This window comes from Pituophis catenifer, unplaced genomic scaffold (assembly GCF_029215685.1).
Source record: "Pituophis catenifer annectens isolate HBS135680 unplaced genomic scaffold, rPitCat1.0.hap2 SCAF_14, whole genome shotgun sequence".
Classification (NCBI taxonomy): domain Eukaryota; kingdom Metazoa; phylum Chordata; class Lepidosauria; order Squamata; family Colubridae; genus Pituophis; species Pituophis catenifer.
The window spans coordinates 3804197-3828015 of record NW_027256894.1 but is presented as its reverse complement, the minus strand read 5'-3'; the positions used below and the strand labels follow the sequence as shown (position 1 = coordinate 3828015).

Sequence of the window (23819 nt, the reverse complement as noted above, 5' to 3'; positions counted from 1 at the left end):
AAAAGCCTCCTTCACTCCCAGGTGGTCAGCCTGAATTCCCACCCTCCCAGCTGCCAGGACCTAATTTGGGGCAATAATCCCAACTAGTGCTCCAATTACTTCCTGCTCAGATGCCTCCAGGCATCAACATGTCATCAAAGAGCTTTGCTCTTCCTCTGGTGGCCAAGACAACTTAGAATGATACAATCATAGGGTTGGAAAGAACCTTGGAGATTAACAGAGTTGGAAGGTACCTTGTAGGTCATCTAGTCCAACCAACCACCCAAGCAGGAGGCCCTACACCATTTCTGACAGATGGCAGTCCAGTCTATGGATACGACCTCATAGACAACCCTCACTCTGTCAAGGGCCTTGGAGTACTCATCTCAAACGATCTAAGCACCAGAGCTCACTGTAACAGCATTGCCAAAAAGGCATCAAGAGTTGTTAACCTAATTTTGCAAAGCTTCTTCTCTGGTAACATTGTACTGCAAACTAGGGCATACAAAACCTTTGCTAGACCAATTCTTGAATACAGCTCGTCTGCCTGGAATCCGCACTGTATATCAGACATTAACACAATTGAGTGAATCCAGAGGTATTTCACGAGAAGAGTACTCCACTCCTCTGCTCACAAAAAAATACCTTATGCCACCAGGCTTGAAATTTTGGGCTTGGACAATCTAGAACAGGGGTGGGCAATTGTGGCTCTTTTACAACCTGTGGACTTCAACTCCCAGAATTCCTGAGACAGCCAAGCTTGTAAAAGAGCCACAATTGCCCACCCCTGATCTCGAACTACCCTAACCCTAACCCTAACCTAAGCGTAGTACACAAAATTATCCGCTACGACATACTACCTGTCAATGACTACTTCAGCTTCAACCGCAATAATACACAAGCACACAATAGATACAAACTCAATGTAAACTGCTCCAAATTTGATTGCAGAAAATACGACTTCAGCAATAGAGTGGTCTATTCCTGACTCTGTTGTTACATCTTCAAACCCTGACAGCTTTAACCTTAAACTGTCTACTGTTGACTTCACCCCATTCCTAAGAGATCTGTAAGGGGCATGCATAAGCATACCAGCGTGCCTACTATCCCTGTCCTACTGTCCCCATTTATTCGTACCCATTTCCTGTATTCATATCCATGTTTATACTTATTTCTGTTATCTCGTACATGTTTGACAAACTAACTAACTAAATAAAAATAAGTCTCTTCTTGAAAACCTCCAGTAATGAAGCTCCCACAACTTCCGAGGGCAACTTCTATTCCATGGGTTGATTGTTCTCACTGTCAGGAAATTTCTCCTTATTTCCAGGTTGAATCTCTCCTTGATCAGTTTCCATCCATTCTTCCTTGTCTGGCCTTCAGGTGCATTGGAAAATAGCTTGACCCCCTCCTCTCTGTGGCAGCCCCTCAAATGAATGGCTTACATGATGAAAGGTAATAATTTGCATATTGCCCCCAACAATCCAGGGCCACATTTTACTGACTTAGGTAGGATGGAAGGCTGAGTCAACCTTGAGCCAGTCAGGATTGAACTCCTGGCTGTGAGCGGAGTTAGCCTGCAATACTGCACTCTAATCACTGCGCCATCACAACTCCAGTATGTTATATCGGGGAATTTACAGGTTGATCCTTACTGGTCATTCTTGGTGGACAACCGAGGCCAGAGACCAGAAGTAACATAAGAGAAGAGATAATAGAGAAATCTGCTTGGCTATTCAGCTTTTGCATCAACCAATCCATCAACCAATTGTCAATAAAATACTACACCCTAAAAGGCTGTGAAGCATTCACAGTAATGATCTCTCACAACTGCATGATCAGGCTTCATTGTCCTCAAACTTAGCACACTTGGTAAAATCACTAACTGTCCTTGTTAAAAGGAAGACTATCGTCTTTTCATGTTGCTGCTTACGATCACTCTAAGGCACATGGCCAGTCCTGGGGGATGGAGTGGACCTCAGGGCTCCTGGAAGGCAACTATCGCTTCCTTTGTCCCTCAAGATTCAGCCCACTGCCTTTCTTTGAAGACTAATTTGAACTTACAAAATTTTAATCATGAAATTGTGTGGCATTGAGATCTTTTGAGATTTCAGCTCTTTCTTTGATTTTTTTTTTAAGGATGACTCTCAGCTAGGAGGGTCACCAATGCCCCTTGGTGGTATTTTTAGTATTGTACTGAGCATGCTGGTGATGTAGAATAAGGGAGCTTGGAGAGAACTTGAATTTTACACTAGAACAGGGAGTGAGCTGAAGGAACTGGAGGATGTGAGGAAATCAGAGGAGAAATAATTGTAGATAAAGGAAGAGTTGCAGACAAAGAAAGGACAGAGGGAGGGAATTACTGAGCTCTAAAGCTGACCTTACATGGCCTTGATTTGGGGGGAAAGCTTTGGAGGCAGCAAGGAAAAGATGGCAGTCAATATGCTCTCATCTGAAGTCATGGCTGCTGATTGAGTTGAAGCAGCCACAGGGTGCCTGCTGTTTTCATCAACGTGACCAGAGAAGAGTAGGAGCATCAGACAAATATGGACAAAAAACTCTTGTCTCCCTGAGTTTAGGTGCTCCATTGCTGGTGGTCTTCAACAAAAGATTGGGCAGCCATTTGTCCAACATGCAAAAAGGTCTCCTGCCTTGGCCATGGGATTGGACTAGAAGATCTCATAAGCCTTAGTAAGACCAGTAGTAGTACCTAGAATACTGCATCCAGTTTTGGTCACCACACTATAAAAAAGATGTTGAGACTCTAGAAAGAGTGCAGAGAAGAGCAACCAGGATGATTAGGGGACTGGAGGCTAAAACATATGATGAACGGTTGCAGGAACTGGGCATGGCTAGTCTAGTGAAGAGAAGAGAAGGACCAGGAGAGACACGATAGTAACAGTCTTCCAATATCTGAGGGGCTGCCACAGAGAGGAGAGGGTCAAGATATTCTCTAAAGCCCCCAAAGGCCAGACAAGGAATAATGGATGGAAACTGAACAAGGAGAGATTCAACCCGGAAATAAGGAGAAATTTTCTGACAGTGAGAACAATCAACCCATGGAACAGAAGTTGCCTTCAGAAGTTGTGGGAGCTTCATCACATTTTGTGTACTACACTTAGGTTAGGGTTAGGGTAGTTCTAGGTTGTCCAAGCCCAAAATTTCAAGCCTGGTGGCATAAGGTATTTTTTTGCAAGCAGAGGATGCAACTCTTCTCATGAAATGCCTCTGGACTCGCTCAATTGTGTTAATGTCTGATATACAGTGCGGATTCCAGGCAGACGAGCTGTATTCGAGAATTGGTCTAGCAAAGCTTTTGTATGCCCTAGTTTGCAGTACAATGTTACCGGAGAAGAAGCTTTGCAAAATTAGGTTTACAACTCTTAATGCCTTTTTGGCAATGCTGTTACAGTGAGCTCTGGTGCTTAGATCGTTTGAGATGAGTACTCCAAGGTCCTTGACAGAGTGAGGGTCGTCTATGAGGTTGTATCCATAGACTGGACTGCCATCTGTCAGAAATGGTGTAGGGCCTCCTGCTTGGGTGGTTGGTTGGACTAGATGACCTACAAGGTACCTTCCAACTCTGTTAATCTCCAAGGTTCTTTCCAACCCTATGATTGTATCATTTTAAGTTGTCTTGGCCACCGGAGGAAGAGCAAAACTTTTTGATGACATGTTGATGCTTGGAGGCATCTGAGCAGGAAGTAATTGGAGCACTAGTTGGGATTAGTGGGATTAGCCGTTCCCCCCCCCCAGGTTCCTAGAAAGGCTCTGAACCCTGGTGAGAGCAAAAAACAGGCCAGTGGGACCACCGTGCAAAAAGCGGGGGGGAGCGCAGGGGGTGTCACATGCGTGGGGGGCAGGGCGCATAGAATTATGGGTGTGGGCATGCGTGCGACACCCCCCCTGCTTTTGGCACGTGATGGCAAAAAAGTTCGCCATCACTGATCTAGCTACTCTTCCTGGCAGGGTTCCATCCTCCCATAGATTAATACTACTAGATCGTCCATACTCCTTCGTGGGTATTGTTTCTATCCCTGCTGTTCTTCTCTAAAACATCTCCACCGTCTGAATTGTTCTGCCACTGGACACTCGAGCTGTGTAGTGGAGGGGAAGACAGACCAACCCAGAATGAAGTGGAAGAACTACCTATAATTTAGAAGGTAGACTTTTCTTCACGCAACCTAAAATTACATTTGGCTTTTTCCTCCAGAGCTATGTTGTACCGCTGACACCTACTCTAAGTTCCTTTTCTCACAAGCATCTCCCACATAAGGTTTGTTTCTCCAGTGAAGAACTCTGCATTTACAGGAAGTCCTTGACATATAACCTGGTCACTTAGCAACCGTTCAAAGTGACAATAAACCTCCACACAGCTACTTACAACCCTGTTTTCAAGTTCAAAGTTCCAATGTACTTCATTCAAGTGGGCCATGTAATTGGATTCGGGGCAGTTGGCACCTGTCCACTGGTGAAATCCAAATTTTTTTACTACCGGTTGTGCGGCCGTGGCTTGGTGGGTGTAGCAGGGGAAGAATACTGCAAAATCTCCATTCCCATCCAACTCCAGGGGAAGGATACTGCAAAATCCCCATTCCCTTCCCAGTCCTGGGGGAAGGATATTGCAAAACCTCCATTCCCACCCCACTCTGGGGCCAGCCAGAGGTGGCATTTGTCGGTTCTCCAAACTACTCAAAATTTCCGCTACTGGTTCTCCAGAACCTGTCAGAACCTGCTGGATTTCACCCCTGCATCTGCCCTTTATTTATGGCTGTTTGCAGTGTCTCACAGACCACAATTTTCTAGATTTTTTTTTGCCAGAAACCACCATTTACTCCTGGTTTCCAACAGGAAGCGCCTGTTGGATATAATGGATTTGCTTAATGACCGCTGCAAAGAAGGTCGTAAAATCAAGCAATGACCTGCTTAACAACTGCCATGACCGATGGCAGAATCACCTTATCGGTAGGGGAACTGGCGGCATAGCAATTTAATAAATAATGTCTGTAATTCTGCTCTAATATGTTCGTAAGTCGAGGATTATCTATGTCATTGCTTACTTCCATTCTGTTCTTTCAGCTCGTATCCCTCCCTAATCTGTCAGATCATTTGAATGTTATTTCCTGCCTCGGAGGGCTTTAACTTCCTCACCTAATACCCTGACACCTGCAGATCTTCGATACAGGTTCCCTTCACCGCCTCCTCCAAGCCATTTATAAAAATGTTGATGAGTCGAAGACCCAGGACTGAACCTTATGACACCTCACTCAATACCTCACTCCGGTTTGACGAGCGGAGATTATCTGGAATCGATGGCTCCAGATAGCATTAAATTAATGTTTCTCTTGGTTTAAGCAGCATTGTTGTTACACGCCGTGCTGACTAACACTTACAGCCTCCTCTGCACGAAAAGCAATTCCAAAAGCTTTTAATTAGCAAAATCTTCCAATTATAAAGCCTAAACAAAGTCAAAAAGAAAAAGAAAAAGAAAAGGAACCTTTTAAATGCATTCCACAGCAAAAAAGAAAGAAAGACAGTTATTCTAGGATCAATCACTGGGCTTCCCTCCCATCGCAGCAGAGACACACCCACGCACCCCCCTTGTCCAGGATTTGCCAAAGGAGCACGTGGAGGGAGGGGTACGAGGAGCGCAGAACTGCTGACTCGGCAGTTCCCGTCTGAATGCAATTTTTTTATGCTACCCATAAACTTCTTTTGCTTCCGCAAGTCAAAAATACCCTTGACGGCTCTGCCATCACATTACAGCATGCTATTCCCTAAGGGCAGGGAAATTCAATTCTGACAGTGGCTGGGAAGGATGCCGGATGGTTTCTTGAGCAGGGCAGAGATTTAGCAGTCAGGACACGTGGCTTTACAGGACGCCCTCTTAGCGACTGCCTCATTCAGCAAGCATTCGTAGTTTTAACGATGTGGGAAAAGAATTACAACCCATATCCCACCTATATGTCCCTCTATCAAGTGTTTGCCATTACACTCGGAACTCGTCCTGTGACTGGCCTTTTTTCTTCCTTCCTCTCCCCCTCACAAAGAGGAGAGATTGGAGAGGAAAGGATTATAAGAGAGTAAGCAGCCAAACAATGGGGTACTCCCATCAAAAGCAATGCACTAGGACTAGCAATGGAGAATACACCAGGCTGTTTGCATTTTAAGCTTGTGGCTATCGGTGCCATCACATTGCATTCAATGTGTATTCTCCATTATATGCTTGCTTACTCTCTTGAAATCCTTTCCTCTCCAATAAATGCGCCTGTCCCCAGTTTACAGTTCTTCCCTTCAAAGAGGAACCAGGGCTTCTCCAAACAACCATGGAAAGCCCACAGATTTCACCACAATGACTACTCCACACACAAAGACCAAAAAAAAAAAAAAAAAAAAATGCTGATGGGCTCATTTATTCTGTCTGGTGGTGGCACTTTAGGATTGTGGGCTGGAACCTTGCTAAACCAAACTGCCAGACCAGACCTGGATGTGCAAGGCTGAACATAAATGTCTTCAAAACCTTTCTTCCCGCTATTCCCAGTTTGCAAGTAGAGATACGTGGTGGGGTAATTTATCCGGCGGAAGTGTCGGCCAGTCAGAAAACAAGCTTCACTTCATAAACAAGAGGAGCTATACTCTTATAGGCTGCAGAATCTTGAAATCTTGTCAAGAGATTTTCTGTGTCCCTCTTTTCTCTTTTAAGACAAAATTGGATAGCCATTTGCCTGGGATAGCAGGAGGATTGCTGCACCAGGCTGGAAGGTTGAATGCAGTGGTAGGATCCTTTCAGCTTAACAACCGGTTTGCTGCTCCCGTGTGTGCAGTTCAACTAAAAATCACCTTCCGCGTTACTGCTAGGGAATTAAAACAGCTGGGGCATCGCAATCCGCTCTGCCGTGTTAATCAGCTGCAAAGATAAAGGTAAGTAAAGCGGTAAGTAAAGCGCAGGGGCCCAGCTGATCATCGGAGCGAACTGGTTCGCTCCCAGCTGATCATTGGAGCTACCAGTTTGCGCGAACCGGTCCGAACCGGTAGAATCCCACCCCTGGTTGAATGACCTCCAAGATCACCTCCTATCCTATGATAGTAAAGAGCATCAAGATGGGACTGTCTTGAGTGTCATGGATGCCCCTGATGTGGGCTCAGATGATGAGAAAGAGCCTGCTTGAGGAACTTGTGAGAGGAGCGTCTGGAAGACACAGGGGGCCCTGAACCAAGGGGATGATGGGCAAGAAGAGGAGGAGAGATCAAGAACTTCAGAAGCTCTTGAGGAGCAATCGGACGGGCGGCTGGCTGAAAACAGGACAGAAGAACACAGCTGCAACCAAGAGGTTTGCAGAAGCAGAGGGTAGAGAAGGAGTGCAGCTGCAACCGATGAGCAGGGTCTTAGGATGTGCAGGGCTGATATAACATAGAATAATAGAATTGGAAGCGACCTCCAAGGTCTTCCAGTCCAACCCTCTGTTCGAGCAGGAGACTCTGTATCATTTCAGACAAATAGCTGTCCAACCTCTTTTTGTTTTTTTATATTGCAAAAGTTTTACAATTACATTTTCACCCCATTTCCCCCCCATCCCACCCCCCACACCCCTCTAACCCCTCCTAACCCCCCCTAACCCTCCCCCCCTGACTTCCACAAAATATAATCCCATCAAAATCCCCTTTTTATAAAACTTGAACCCCTCAAACCCCCTTAAAATTTTTTTATCTTCACAATATTCATACATTTCTATTTTTATATAATACTTTCAATGAAAAACTATTTGGTACTTCCTAACTTGATATTTGTTCTGCACATAATCTATCCATTTTTTCCATTCCACTGTCCAACCTCTTTTTGAAAGCCTCCTGTGATGGAGCACTCACAACTTTTGAAGGCAAGCTATTTCATTAGTTAATTGCTCTCACCATTAGGAAATTTCTCCTGAGTTCTAGGTTGCTTCTTTCCTTGATTTACATCCATTGTTTCTTGCCTTGCCTTTTGGTGCTTTGGAAAATAGATTGACCCCCTCATCTTTGTAGGAGCTCCTCAAATATTGGGAAAGTGCTATCATGGTCCTTCTTTTCATTAGGACCTGACCTGAGAGGCTCAACGGAGGAGGTCAGCGAGGCTACTCATGAGCAGGCAGCTTATAGTAAGTTGGACTGGCCATCAGCTATTTATCTCTGCATGCAGAGCAGAGTGATTCTTCCATTTGGATTGCGTATTTGTTCAGCCACCGTGTACCTTGCCTTAGAACCTCTCCTTCACTCTGTTTCTAGAGTTTGGATCTGCCTTGTGGACCTCGGAATTGGATTTTGGCAAATGGGATTTGTGTTTTGGACCATGGACTATTCTTTGCTGGACTAGCTCTGTGTTTTTCCTGACTTGGAAAAATTGGACTCATTAGTTCTTGCTCTGGTCCCTGTATGGGAAATCCTTGGGAATACTACTTGGGGCTGGTGAAGCCTTAACAAAGACTTCAAACCAGGGGTGAAATGCTCCCGGATCGGACTGGATCGCCTAGTTCGGTAGCGATCTTGGCTGTTGGTTCGGTGATCCGGTAGCGATGGCAGAGCAAAGCTCTGCCCACCCGCCTGGGTGTTATTAATTCCTGGTTTTAACCAGAAAGTAATGTGTTTTTTTTACCTTCTGAGCATGCGCAGGAGGTTTTGCGCATGCACAGGTTTTTTGCATGGGCAGAAGGTCTGTGTGCGCACATGATGCGCGCAGTGCGTGCACTTCCGAACCGGTAAGGAAGGAAAGTAGATTTCACCCCTGCTTCAAACCCTTGTGATGTGTGCATGTGTGAGCACAACAAGGAGCTGAGTTTCTTCCTCACTGCAGTCCCACTTTAAGTATGTTTGCTGCCCTGAGTTATTTATAAAAATAATGAAAGCAGGATAAAAAAAAATCTAATAAATTAATCCTTGATTAAAGGCCTGGAGACTAAAACATATGAAGAACGGTTGCAGGATTCAGGTTTGCTTAGTCTTAGAGAAAAAAAGGACTAGGGGAGACATGAGAGCAATATTCCAGGGTATTTGAGGAGCTGCCACAAAGAAGAGGGGGTCAACTTATTCTCCAAAGCACCTGAAGGCAGGACAAGAAACAATGGATGGAAACTCATCAAGGAGAGAAGCAACCTGGAATTAAGGAGAAATTTCCTAACAGTAAGAACAGTCAACCAGTGGAACAGAAGTTGCCTTCAGAAATTGTGGATGCTCCACCACTGGAGGTTTTTAAGAAAAGACTGGACAGTCACTTTGTCTGAAATGGCATAGGATTCTCCTGCTTGAGCAGGGGGCTGGACTAGAAGACCTCCAAGGTCCCTTCCAGCTCTATTCTGATTCTGATTCTAATAAACAAAATAAAATATTCTCACTCAGCCGGTTCTGGTCCTTTCCCTCTTTCATAGACCCCCTCTTTTTGTTGAAATAGCCACAGATCTATTTCTAGGTCTTTTACCTACTTCTTCTTCTTTTTTTTTCAGCAGATGGATCTCTGCCACCCCTGGCATCCTATCCTGCCCTGGAGCTGCCTTGTGCTTCTTACAAGTACAAAGATTTAAAAGGACAGCCTGAATGAAGACTTGGCCCTGGGCACAAAAAGAGATCCATTTAATAAATTGGAAACTCCTTTGCTCCTGTTTTTTATTATTATTAAAAAAAAAGAAGAAGAAGAAAGAAGAAGAAAGATCTTCAATTAGTGTCTTTGCTCAGACCTTCAAGGTTTTTTTTTTTTTAAAGCATCAAGGAAAGAAAATCAAAAAGCTACCCCAGGCTCTAATCTTCTAATCTAGTCTAATTTTAAAAGGAGAGGAAGAGAGCGGAGGAGGGGAGCGAGGGAGGGAGGGGGAGAGAGGAGGGAGAGGGAGGGAGGGAGAGAGAGAGAGAGAGAGAGAGAGAGAGAAGGAGGGTGGGAGGGAGGGAGAGACAGACGGAGAGGGGGGAGAGACAGACCACGACAAGGAGGGAGGGAGACAGAGACAGAGAAAGGGAGAGAGAGACATAGAGGGAGGGAGGGAGAGACAGAGAGAAAAAGAGAGGTGGAGGGAGAGAGGGAGGGAGAGAGGGAACGAGAGAGAGACAGAGGGAGGGAGAGACAAAGAGACAGGGAGAGAGGGAGGGACAGAGAAACAGAGACAGAGAGGGACAGAGGGAAAGAGACAGAGAGACAGAGATAGAGAGAGGGAGGAGGGAGAGAGACAAACAGGGAGGGAGGGAGAGGGAGGGAGAGAGACAGAGACAGAGAGGGAGGGAGAGAGAGAGACAGAGACAGAGAGGGAGGGAGGGAGGGAGAGAGAGACAGAGAGACAGAGGGAGGGAGGGAGACAGAGAGGGAGGGAGGGAGAGAAAGAGGGAGGGAGGGAGAGGGAGGGAGGGAGAGAAAGGGACACATAGAGAGATTGGGGGAGGAAGAACAGTCTGATTTGGTTTTTTTTTACTTTTTATGCGCTCTTTTTATCAACAGGCTAATCTTAATAAAGCCAATATGCTGTTCTCTCAGTGCATCTGTTTTTGAAGCAGCTCTAGAGCAAAACTCTGCAACTGAAGGAGGCAACTGAAATAGAGGAGAAGAGACCTCCAGAACGAAAGACACCCCTCTTTTGGGCAGCCTTGGGAGGGAAAGAATTAAGTGGGGTGGGGAGGGGTGTGTGAAACAGTAGGTTTTCATCTTGCTAGGAAAAATGCCAGCCATTTAAGAGGGGCCCTTGCTGACATCTACTCAGTGTCTCTCAGCTTCAGAAACTTTAAGATGCATGGACTTCGACTCCCAGAATTCTGCACGCTGGCAGAGGCAGCTGGCTTTTGCATGCTTCCCCAACATGCTGGCTGGGGAATTTGGGAATTTGAAGTCCACACAGAGAGGAGGGGGTCAAGCTGTTTTCCAGGGCACCCGAAGGCCACACAAGCAGGGGTGAAATCCAGCAGGTTCTGGAGAACCGGCAGCGGAAATTCTGAGTAGTTCGGAGAACCGGCAAATGCCACCTCTGGCCGGCCCCAGAGTGGGGTGGGAATGGAGCTTTTGCAATATCCTTCCCCAAGGAATGGGGAGGGAATGGGGATTTTGCAGTATCCTTCCTCTGCCACGCCCACCAAGACACGCCCACCAAGACACGCCCACAGAACCAGTAGTAAAAAAATTTGGATTTCACCACTGCACACAAGGAATAATGGATGGAAACTGAACAAGGAGAGATTCAACTTGGAAATAAGGAGAAATTTTCTGACACTGAGAACAATCAACCAGTGGAACAGAAGTTGTCTTCGGAAGTTGTGGGAGCTTCATCACTGGAGGCTTTCAAGAAGAGGCTGGGCTGCCATCTGTCAGAAATGGTGTAGTGTCTCCTGCTTGGGTGGGATGGGGGATGGGGTTGGACTAGATGACCCTTCCAACTCTGATAATCTGTAATCTGCTTGGAAAGTCTGAGAGTTGAAGTCCGCACAGTTGGGGAATTCTGTGAGTTTTCAGTTTCAGTTTATTTAAATTTGAAGTTGAAGTCTCACGCATCTTAAAGTTGTTGAGGTTAGGAAACCCTGATAATTAAGTGTCTATGGCAGTGTTTCTCAACCTTGGTAGCTTGAAGATGGGTGGACTTCAACTCCTAGAATCCCCCAGCCAGCGCTGCTGGCTGGGGGATTCTGGGAGTTGAAGTCCACCCATCTTCAAGCTTCCAAGGTTGAGAAACTCTGATCTATGGAGATTCTCCGTCATCCTGGTCCTGGTTGTCCCAAAGGTTTTTTTCTTTTTAAATAATATTTATTAAATTTCCAAAGATTAAAATACACAGTACAAAAAGAAACATAATACACAAAAAAAAGCAAGAAAACACACACACAGAGACAAACCAAAAAATATAAACAACCAAAAACAAACATATCAAAATTTCAAAACTAATAACAACTTTTCTGCATTGGTGTCTCTAAACTATTTAACCTCTTTACCAAAGGTGCTTTTATTCAAAAGGCAACTGGACTTGCTTTATTTTTCCTTGAAGACATTTCACTTCTCCTTCAAGAAGCTTCTTCGGTTCTGACTGAATGATGGAGAATGGAAGGATTTATATTCCTGGAATTTATATCTGGTTGTCGGAAAGAGCGCAAATGACCAGATGCAATATAAATATAACTTATATACATACATTATGTATTTTATAATTTTAATTGATTCTTTTATTGTTGTGAGCCGCCCTGAGTCTTCGGAGATAGGGCGGCATATAAATTTTATTAATAAATAAATAAATAAATAAATCCTTCCAGCCTCCACCATTCAGTCAGAACCGAAGAAGCTTCTTGGATGAGAAGCAAAACGTCTTCAAGCAAAAACAAAGGAAGTCCAGTTGTCTTTTGAAAAAAAGCACTTTTGGGACTGATCATCCAGTCTTTTTTTCCCATCAGTTCGATTTACAATACTCCCACAAGGGATGAAGGGCTCCGATGCCACTGTATATAATGATATCATCCTACCGTTTGGATGATATTGTATATGATGTCACGACGGCTTCTACTGGATGCTTGCATTAACACCGGTTAATGAATTTTATTAATCAAGGGAAATGACATCCAAGCGCTTGCCCACTTTGAAATAATTTCGATATTGATTTTTCTCCGATAGACGCACTGGAATAACGCAATAGGGAGCCAAGATTTTTTTGCCTCTGTGGTGCAGCTGACAGGCCTGCTCTTCCATGCCAAGTGATTACTTGAGGCCTTGCAAAGGGGGTGGGGGAGGGGTCCTGCCTGGGCTTCCACCATTCCTGGTGTCCAGTTTTTCGTGGCTCGCTTGCCAAAGGATTTCAATTCACTGAACTCCCTCTGTCTCCGACCCCCAACGCCCATCCATCACGTCCGTGGGTAAAATAAGATTGATGTTCTCCCTGCAAGAGAGGGAAAAACACTCATCCATAATGCAGGACGCTGTCCCAGGAGGAATCCGTTCGTCCTCCTTGGCTTGCAAGACGGGGCTGAAAAATTACCCAGCAAGGAAAGGGGAATGAGGCGGTGGGAGTGAGAATGGGGGTGCTGGCAGTGGGCAATCAGCTAGCATGGAGGGGGCAAGAGGAAGGTCTACGCCGGGGAGAGAAGGAGGAGAAAGGAAGAAATGCACAGATAGGGAACAGAGGAAAAAACTGGTCAGATCGGGACGCTTGCTAAGACACAAAGTTCTGAAAGCAAAATGAAATTTTTGATTTAGCCATGACGTATTGCACGAGGCAGGAGAGCTGCTAATGAAGACATACTTTTAAAAAATTCAATGACTGCAAAATTTTAGATGGGGGGGAGGGGCTGAGGGCACCAACGTAGATTTTCAAGGCAGAGATTGGACCGCAAAAATTCTCATTCCACATACCACCACCCCTGCGTTAGGGAGGAAATCCAGAAGAAGCTTGAAACAATCGCAACCGCACGCCAATTTGCTAAAGTCGTAACTGATCGAATCTGGATTAGCTTGCTAGGAGTGCAGGTGCGCAGGAAGAGAGAGAGAGAGAGAGGAAGAGAGAAGAAAAAAAGATCGAAAGAAAAAGCATAAAGAATGAGAATCAGAAGCGAAAAGGAGTTGAGTCTCCATTCCATTAAGGTCAGGAGCGAATGCTGCTAATAGAGATTTAAAAACATGCTCCTTGTGATTCCAAATGTGTCACGCTTGATTAGAAAGCTGTTTCAGAAAATTTGCAAGAAAGTGAAGCTACAATTAATAGAAGGAGGTCCAATTAGCCTTTAATCTATGACTTTTTAACAAAGCCTCTTTTATGCGAGGGGCTTTTGATCATTATGCGCTCCTTGAGATTTGGACTTCCCTCACCGCACACTATTAACTCGTTGGCACCCAACAAAATAGCTTTACAAGGTCAGATGATTCCAACCCATAACTCCTTTAACGATTTTTCTGGCATGAAATCCAGCTCCTTCCTGGAAAAGTGCAGAAGAACTGTTATCTAGAGCAAAGGCATGCTGGTTGGGGAATCCTGAGAGTTGGATGTCTCTCTTCTCTATCCAAAATATGGACAGCAAAGTCCACATTTTGGATAGAAAAGACGATTGGTTGGAAAGGGGGAATAGATGAATGATCTAATATAGATGAATCCATCTATATTAGGATTGAACACCCCTTCCTCAATAAAGGGGGAGGAATAGGACACCTCCTATCTCCTGCCTACAATACAGTCCATTCAGCAGTTCCAAGAAGGTTCCAGTCCTATTTGCACCCTGATTCAGATGACGCTGAGTGCACAAATAAACCTCCAAATGGCTTCAAGAGCTCTCAGAGAGAGTACTAATAACCAGGTGACTGCAAAAAAAACATCCTTCCATCACCCCTCACCCCCCAAACTATCAGAACCTATCCTTCCTTCTCCCCTATCATCCAGCTTCAACTGTCACTAGTACCTATCCTTCCAACACCCCACCCCCAACATCCAAGGAACTGATGAAGCTCCTTGAATGAGAAGCAAAATATTTTCTTCTTCTTCCTCAAGGGAAAAAAAAAATCCTGTTGCCTTTTGAAGAAAAAAGCACCTTTAAGGCAACCATAACCTAGATGACTGAGAACCTCCACAGATCTGAGAGCTGAAGTCCACACTTAATAGAATAGAATAGAATAGAATAGAATAGAATAGAATAGAATAGAATAGAATAACAGAGTTGGAAGGGATCTTGGAGGTCTTCTAGTCCAACCCCCTGCTTAGGCAGGAAACCCTACACCACTTCAGACAAATGGTTGTCCAATTTCTTCTTAAAAATTTCCAGTTTTGGAGCATTCACAACTTCTGGAGGCAAGTTGTTCCACTGATTAATTGTTCTCACTGTCAGGAAGTTTCTCCTTAGTTCTAAGTTGCTTCTCTCCTTGATTAGTTCCCATCCATTGCTTCTTGTTCTACCCTCAGGTGCTTTGGAGAATAGCTTGACTCCCTCTTCTTTGGGACAGCCCAACTCTTCAAGTTGCCAAAGTTGAGAAACACTACACCAGAGATGCTCTCCAGGGGTGTGGACTTTAACTCCCATTAACTTCAGCCTGAGTACCCTGTTTCCCCCAAAATAAGACATCCCCTGATAATAAGCCCAATCGGGCTTTTGAGCACATGGCAATAAGGCCAAGCGCTTATTTCAGGATTCAAAAAAAATATAAGACAGGGTCTTATTTTTGGGGAAACATAGTATTATGGGAATGGGTCCTACATATCTAGAAGGCTTCTGTGGAAAGTAGCTTGCAAGATAAAACAGATGTGATGTTCAGGGTTTTTTTTTCACCTAAGTAACATGTCTAAGATTGTATTTGAAGAAGCGACAAATGACATCCCACCCTAAACAATACTCTCTGAAGCTATTTGGACTAATTGGGAAATGTTCATTAGTGCCAATGGAAAATGTTCTCTGAAAAGAGAAACTGCAGCTTCAAACGCATCTCCTCCTCCTCGTGGAAGCTGCTGTTTCTAGACGGAAGGAAGTGCAGTTATTTTCTTTTTAAGGTAATGTGCTCCTTCTTTCTTTGCTCCTTTGGCTTCTGTTGAAGAACCCAAGTCACTTCCTCATTTCCCTCTAGCTGTAGGAGAAGAAGAGGCAGAGCCAGGAAGTGGAATCAAGAGAAGTTGACAAGACAGGATTTTAGTCTAGAAAAAAGAAGGACTAGGAGTGGCACCACAGCAGGTTCCAGTATTTGAGGGACTGCCCCAAAGAAGTGGGGGTCAAATTATTCTCCAAAGCATCAGAGGACAGGACAAGAAGCAATGGGTGGAAACCAATGGTGAAATCCAACTTTTTTTACTACCGGTTCTGTGGGTGTGGCTTGGTGGGCATGGCAAAGGAAGGATACTGTAAAATCTCCATTCCCATCCCACTCCAGAGGAAGGATATTGCAAAATCTCCATTCCCTCCCCACGCTGGGGCCAGCCAGAGGTGGCATTTGCTGGTTCTCCGAACTACTCAGAATTTCTGCTACCGGTTCTCCAGAACCTGTCAGAACCTGCTGGATTTCACCCCTAGTGGAAACTAACCAAGGAGAGAATCACCCTGGAATTAAGGAGAAGCTTCCTAACAGTGAGGATCATTAACCAGTGGAACTGCTTGCTTTCCAAAATCGTGGGCGCTCCATCACTGGCGGTTTTTAAGAAGAGACTGGACAGTCATTTATCTGAAACGGTATAGGCTCTCCTGCTTGCATGGGTGTTGAAGACCCCTAAGGTCCCTTCCAGTTCTATTGTGCTTGACTCAATACATCCTCTAGTTCAGCCCCCAGCTCAAGCAAGAGACCCCACACCATTCCAGACAAGTGGCTGTCCAGTCTCTTCTTAAAATCCTCCAGTGATGGAGCACCCACAACTTCTGAGAGGCAAGCCATTCCATTAGTTAATTGTTCTCACTCTCAAGAGATTTCTCCTTACTTCCAGATTGCTTCTCTCCTCGATTAGTTTCCATCCGTTGTTTCTTGTCCTGCCTTCTCGTGCTTTGGAGGATAGGTTAACAAGATTAAGGACAGATACTCTATGCAGTCATTAGGAGGAAAAAATCAACTCAATGGCACATAATAAATCATATTCACACAACAAGCTAAGTCATGTTTTAATAGACCACAAGAAAGGATTGACTACACATGCCAACCTAACGCTAAATTAACCATTGCATTTCCTTTAGTTTAGCTTCTCCCAGTAAGAAGCATCTGGGCTAAGGAGCTAGTAAGCAAAGTCATTTTAGATCAGGGGTCTCCAACCTTGGCAACTTTAAGACAAAACTGGCTGAGGAATTCTGGGAGTTGAAGTCCACAAGTCTTAAAGTTGCCAAGGTTGGAGACCCCTGTTTTAGATAACCCTCATTGAGAAGACTTTAAGGAAATCCCAGGATCATGTACAGCAGATTAAGTTGGGAAGTAGAATTTTTTTTTTTACAAAAAAAAAAAAAAATCCATACTGCTGCCATGACATTACTAGGGATCGACTTTAACTCAAAAGATGGAGATTATTATTTTTTTAAAAGGTGTGACAGTCATATTTCCTCAAGTCAGACCCAAGAGAGGGCGGCTGCCTCATAATTTCAGAGTAGAATTCCACTGCGTACAATTGCACAGTTTTAGAAACTTCATTTGCAAAAATCGTAGGGGCTTAAATCTTTTATTTATTAATTTATCTGAAGCCTGAAGATTTAAGACCGTGCCATTAAGAAGCAACAAGAGAGAGTCACAGGAGTAGGCAACCCAGAGAATTTTAAATGACTGTCTGCATGTAGTTAGCTGTATAATTAGCCACATAACTCAAGCGTGCAACCCTTGTCCGACTGACTTTGCTACACTTAAGCGAAACGTTTCGGGCGTAAGACATCTATCATCCCTTATCAGGAAAACAGGCTTGGGAATTGCAGCAGCAGAACTAACTATTAATTCTTTGAAAAGCAATTTTCAAACCACATTTTAATGTGCTATTTACAGAAGGTTCCCTCCGTAACACTTGATGAACCCCAGGGTTGCAAACCTTCTGCTCGTTACTTCATGCGAGGCCCAAAAATATGGAAATCAACTCCCAGTCGTACAAGATAGCTTTGAAATCAACGGTGCAGGTGTACCAGAAATGGGACATCGTCAACTGAGTGGCAGGAACAAACAACTCCCTGAAACAGTCTAAATGTGCAGTGTGAAAGTCCCAAATAATTCCTCCTTGGTTCACCCAAAGGTGGGGGGGGGAGCATTTCCTCAAAGGTGCTTTTTCTAAAAAAAAAAGCAACTGAACTGTTTTTTCCGTTTCACTTCTCATCCAAAAAGCTTCGTCAGTTCTGGCAGGATGATGGGGATGATGGAAGGATTAGTTCTGACAGGATGGGGGTGGGGTGTGGGACAGAGGTGGGTTTCAGCAGGTTCTGACCAGTTCTGGAGAACCGGTAGCGGAAGTTTTGGGTAGTTCGGAGAACCGGCAGTAAAAATTCTGACTGGCTCCGCCCCCATCTATTCTCTGCCTCCCAAGTCCCAGCTGATTGGGAGGAAATGGGGATTTTGCAGTAACCTTCCCCTGCCACGCCCACCAAGCCATGCCACGCCCACCAAGCCACACCCACCAAGCCATGCCATGCCACGCCCACCAAGCCACACCCACAGAACCGGTAGTAAAAAGTTTTGAAACCCACCATGGTGTGGGATATTTCTTTGCAGTCATCTGGTCGTTAGTACTCTCTCTGAGAGCTCTTGAAGCCACTTGGGGGTTTATCTGTGCCCTCATGGCCCCCTGAATCAGAGCGCATCACTCCAGATCAGTTTACATTGAGCCCAATGAGGTTCCAGGCTATCAGGATCTGCATCTGATGGCACTGGAGTTTCACCTAAGCCTTGGTGGCGCAGCAGACTAATGCACTGTTAAAGTAACACCAGCTGTTCAAATCTCACCAGTCTCAAGGTTGACTCGACTTCCATCCTTCCAAGGTAGGTAAAATGAGGACCCGGATTGTGGGGGCAATAAGCTGACTTTGTATAAAAAAGAACACCGCTTGGGGGGGCCGAAAGCCCTACTAAGCAGGTATATACAAAAGTATGAAGGCTATTGCTTAAAAGCATTGTAAGCCGCCCGGAGTCTCTGGAAAAGGGCGGCATATAAATAAATAAATAAATAAATAAATAAATAAATAAATAAATAAATAAATAAATAAATAAATAAATAAATAAATAAATAAGCATTTGAGAAGTAGGGGGTGTTGACTCTTAGTGACCACATAGATTTTCTCCATGATCTGCCCCCAACCTCTCTGTGGAGATTCTCAGTCAGCCAGGTTACAGTTGTCTCAAAGATGCTTTTTCAAAAGGCAACTGGGTTTTTCTTTACAACTGCAGCTGCGACTTTATAAGTTTTCTCTGGCTCAACCGCCATTATTACGGCTCCTCCTGTTTTTACTCAGGTCTGTTGTTATGTTTTCAACGTCTGTTTTCACAAATGACCACTTTTCATTTTATATCGATGAATGTTAAAATATTTCACCCTAAAATATTTTATTTGGATTGACCGTAGATCAGCCATAGATGCCTGTTGCTCTCAGGCAAAAAAAAAATAAATCAAAAGTCAGGTACCACCTTTTTGAAAGCTTTTGCTTTGAATAAAATTTATTTCTGAAGAAACTGCACAGGAAGAATGTATAGGGCTGTGATGGCAAACCTTTTAGAGACCTAGTGCCCAAACTGCAACCCAAAACCCACTTATTTATCGCAAAGTGCCCACAATTTAACCTGAATAATGAGGTTTTACTACCTAAAATAATGATAAGCAAGGCAGAGTTCAGCTAATTGTTCTAAGAAAAATGTGATAAATGCACTTTTATGCCCCTTCATTTTTTTTTCTGCTTTTGAAATATTACGATTAGCAACAATATCATTTCTCTCTTTCCCTCCCTCTCTCTCTTTCCCTCTCTCTCTTCCTCTTTCCCCCTTGCGGGAGAAACACGATGGAGCTGGGCTGGGGCGACAGCGCACCTGCCCATAGAGAGGCCACCTCTGAGTGCCACCTCTGGCACGCGTGCCAGAGGTTCACCACCACTGGACTAGACAGTCACTTATCTGAAATGGTAGAGGTTCTCCTGCTTGAGCAGGACTAAAAGACTTTCATTGCACTTTCAACTCTGCTTTATTCTGCAGTAGCCCCTCCTCTGGGGAATATCCCTCCCCCCTCCAGGAGAGCAGAATGACCCCAACCCTCTTAGCCTTTCGTAAAGCTTTAAAAACCTGGCTGTGTTCCCAGGCCTGAATGGGTACTGAATGGGCCCCTTGCCTGGCTTTCTTGACAAATATCTTCGCCGCTGTGTATACTTATTGGGGATTTTTAAAATTGTTTTAAAATATTTCTTATTGTTTTAATTGTGGTATATATTTTTTGAATTGTAAAATGCCCAGAACCATTTATTGAAATAGGCAGTTGTAGAAATGGGAGGGAGGGAGGGAGGGAGGGAGGGAGGGAGGAATGGAGATAGATGATAAATAGATTAGATAGGGATAGATGATAGATAGATAGATAGATAGATAGATAGATAGATAGATAGATGATTAGATAAAGATAGATTAGACAGACAGACAGACAGACAGACAGACAGACAGACAGACAGACAAATAGACATGCAGACAGATTTGGTGAAAATTGGAAATGGTGTTACTAGATTCCTGATTGGCTAACTGAGGACTAACCCAGCTCTCCTCCTATAATGTTATTGGGCAGAATCAAAACACTACTACTACTACTACTACTACTACTACTACTACTACTACTAATTATTATTATTATTATTATTATTATTATTATTATTATTATTATTATTATTTATTGGTTAATCTTTAGTGAGATTCACAGCCTTTGAGGCTGGTTAATAGCTCAGCAGCTCGAGTCCTAACCAAGGACCTAGGAGCTGTTAAGGTATCGTCGGAGGATGTAAGCTGTTCCGAGTAAGGTGGTTTTTTTTAGAGTCAAAATGTTCAAGTCCGGCAAATTTAGAATTTCTAAATAGCGGGGTAGCCCTTTGGGTATTGCTCCGAGGGCTCCAATTACAATCGGGACAACACAATTATTATTATTATTATTATTATTATTATTATTATTATTATTATTATTATTATTATTATTATTATTATCTTTATTCATTAAATATGAAACTCAAGTCAACTGAACATTCAAAAATGCATCACAGATACCATTGACTGGTGCTAATGGTTGATACAGGTTGCTGCCAGCATCCTAGGTATCAACCAAGTACCTTCTTAAAATGTATGATGTTCCGAGTAGCACAGTTTTTTGCAATTCCGCTGGTGTCATTGCAGGAAGCTGCAATTTGCTGATGTATCTTATAAAATTCTTGGACATAGTACCAAGTGCACCGATGACAATGGGTATCACTGTTACATGTTTCATTATTATTATTATTATTATTATTATTATTATTATTATTATTATTACTATTACTTCTTTTATTCATTAAACATGAAACTCAAGTCAACTGAACATTTAAAAATGCATCATAAATACCATTGACTGGCGCTGATAGTGGATACGGGCTGTACTATTATTATTATTATTATTATTATTATTATTATTATTATTATTATTATTATTATTATTATTATCTTTATTCATTAAACATGAAACTCAGTCAACTGAACATTTAAAAATGCATCATAAATACCATTGACTGGCGCTGATAGTGGATACGGGCTGTATTATTATTATTATTATTATTATTATTATTATTATTATTATTATTATTATTATTATTATCTTTATTCATTAAACATGAAACTCAGTCAACTGAACATTTAAAAATGCATCATAAATACCATTGACTGGCGCTGATAGTGGATACGGGCTGTGTTGTTGTTGTTGTTGTTATTATTATTATTATTATTATTATTATTATTATTATTATTATTATTATCTTTATTCATTAAATATGAAACTCAGTCAACTGAACATTCACAAATGCATCACAAATACCATTGACTGGTGCTAATGGTTGATACGGATTGCTGCCAGCCTCCTAGGTATCAACCAAGTACCTTCTTAAGATGTAGAATGTTCCAAGTAGCGCAGTTTTTTGCAGTTCCGCTGGTGTTATTGCAGGAATTCGTTGATGTATCTTATAAAATTCTTAGACATGATACCAAGCGCCCCAATGACAATGGGTATCACTGTTACATGTTTCTTCTTCTTCATCATCATCATCATCATCATTATCAAATGATGAGAATGTGACAGAAGAGCATAACTGATCAATCAATATCCTATAATTCTCTCAGGTTTTGCCACTGGCCAGCCTGTTTTTCCTGCTTGCCTAAATTCTAATCTCAACATTTGCCAGCCCCACCACAGCTGCATGCAGGATGCAATGCCAGAGATAGTTCAGCAGAAAAATAGCAAATAGCCTCTACGTACGGATACAGAAGTCCCCGCTCTCGTAATATCCCGGGCAGCACTGAGACCGTCGCCGATACATCGTCCTCAATCCCCTCCGATAGGCCGTTTTATAACTGATTCTAAATGGTGAGAGAGGAAGGGGGGGGGGGGGAAACCCTGGAAATCAATGCCCATAGTTATAATTCTATTTGCGTTACATTACTGCAAGGTTCTTATGTTCAATATTTGCTTCAGAATGTGCAAAGATTTTTGATATTTAAAAAGATCGATACAAATTCCAACTCCTACTCATTTGACTATATCCTAAGCCATTTTCATGCTAGGTCCAAAAGAAGATTTGGGCAAGCAAGATACAGAAAGGGCAAGAAAAGGGAAATTGTGTGTGTCTGTGTAAATCTTTTGCTTATCCCTGGTTATAGTTCTTATAAACAACCAGTTCTCAGTAATAAACAGCAGTTTGAGATATTAAACATGCAGAGTTACTCAATAGTGAGATAGGCAGCATATAAATTTAATTAATAAATAAAAAAAATATTGCAGAAAATACAATTCTTTGCACTAATACATTTTCTTTTGGCTACCTGGCCCAAACATGGCACTTATTAGACTGTTCCCTGTTCCCTTATTCCCCACCCACTGAGAAGCGGATATGTTTCATACAACCACCACACATATGAATATCTAGGTTGGGCATTTATGCACTCTTTCCAGAGTCTCAACATCTTTTTTATAATATGTTCTTTTTTTACAATATAATATGTTGACCAAAACTGGATGCAGTATACTAAGTGTGGTCTTACTAAGGCTTTGCAAAGTGGTATTAACTCTTCATGTGATTCTATTCCCTTTTTTAATACAACCTGGGATTGTATTGGCTTTTTTGAATGCTGCCGCACACTGCTGGCTCATATTTAAGTGACCGTAAGTAAGTACTTTTGGTTTTTCTTGCCTAAGTGTTAAAAACTTATTTTTCTCACCACTGAATTTCATTTTGCTAGATAGGGCCCATTTCTCAGGTATTTCCAGTTCCAAGAGCAGTGTCTCCCCCACCAATTCCAAAATTCAGAAGGACCTGATCCTTATCCAGATTCAATGCCTTCCCAACAGACGTTACTGAAGGGAAAAATACCAAAACACCACTTGGAGAGGGCTGTAAAAGCACTGTGAAGCGGTATATAAGTCTAAATGGTATTGCTATTGCTTCAGACTGAGGTTATGTCCATGAAGAGGGAGGGAGGGAGGGAGGGAGGGAGGAAGGAAGGAAGGAAGGAAGGAAGAAGGAAGGAAGGAAGGAAGGAGAGGGAAGAAGGAGATGGAGGGAGGGGGAGGGAGGGAGGGAAGAGAGGAAGGAAGGAAGGAGTGAGAAGAAGGGGAGGGAGGGGGGAGGAAGAGAGGAAAGAAGGAAGGAACGAAGGAAGGAAGGAAGGAAGGAAGGAAGGAAGGAAGGAAGGAAGGAAGGAAGGAAGGTCTCCAAGTGGTGACTAAGGCCCATTCTCACCTCTGGAGCTCTTGAAAAGTAACCCAAGACTAGCTTAGACTAGTAATCCAAGTATAGCAGCTTTGATTTAAAAGCGGGGAAATCCGAATAGTAATTGGAGCACAAGACTCTGCGGTAAAAAGTTGTCAAACTCTCCAAAACTATTTCAGAAATGGGCAAAACATTTTCACCCCCTCTTCCTCATTCAGCTGACAGTCTCCTGCAGTGGACTGGGGCAATTTGTATACACAAATATAATGACCACCATGAACTTGTTGGGGCATCATCTCTACAGAGAAACGATTGGACTTCATGATCCGCAGAATCAACAACACACACCAAGAATTTGTTCATACTTGCTTTGGAGAAAATCTGGCCTAATTTAAATCTGCTTCTAGAACTTTTCCAGGTGTTTCCAGGTATTTCTCAACCATGATGCATTTTTCAAACGTGTCTCAAACTTGACATGTGAAATTCAAGGTAAATGAACTTCCATTCTTGAAGTGTGGCTGGAGAATTCTGGG

At 43.2% G+C, this 23819-nt stretch overlaps 1 protein-coding gene across 1 annotated transcript in view; it reads right to left on the bottom strand.

Moving 5' to 3' along the window:
• MEGF11 (multiple EGF like domains 11) overlaps positions 1-21912 on the bottom strand; it is a 478493-nt gene extending 456581 nt beyond the window's left edge. Inside the window, exon 1 of the mRNA XM_070953314.1 lies at positions 21837-21912. Within this exon, the coding sequence (XP_070809415.1) occupies positions 21837-21897 (61 nt within the window). The 5' untranslated portion in view covers positions 21898-21912. The remainder of the gene's footprint in view (positions 1-21836) is intronic.
• Positions 21913-23819: the final 1907 nt, after the last annotated feature.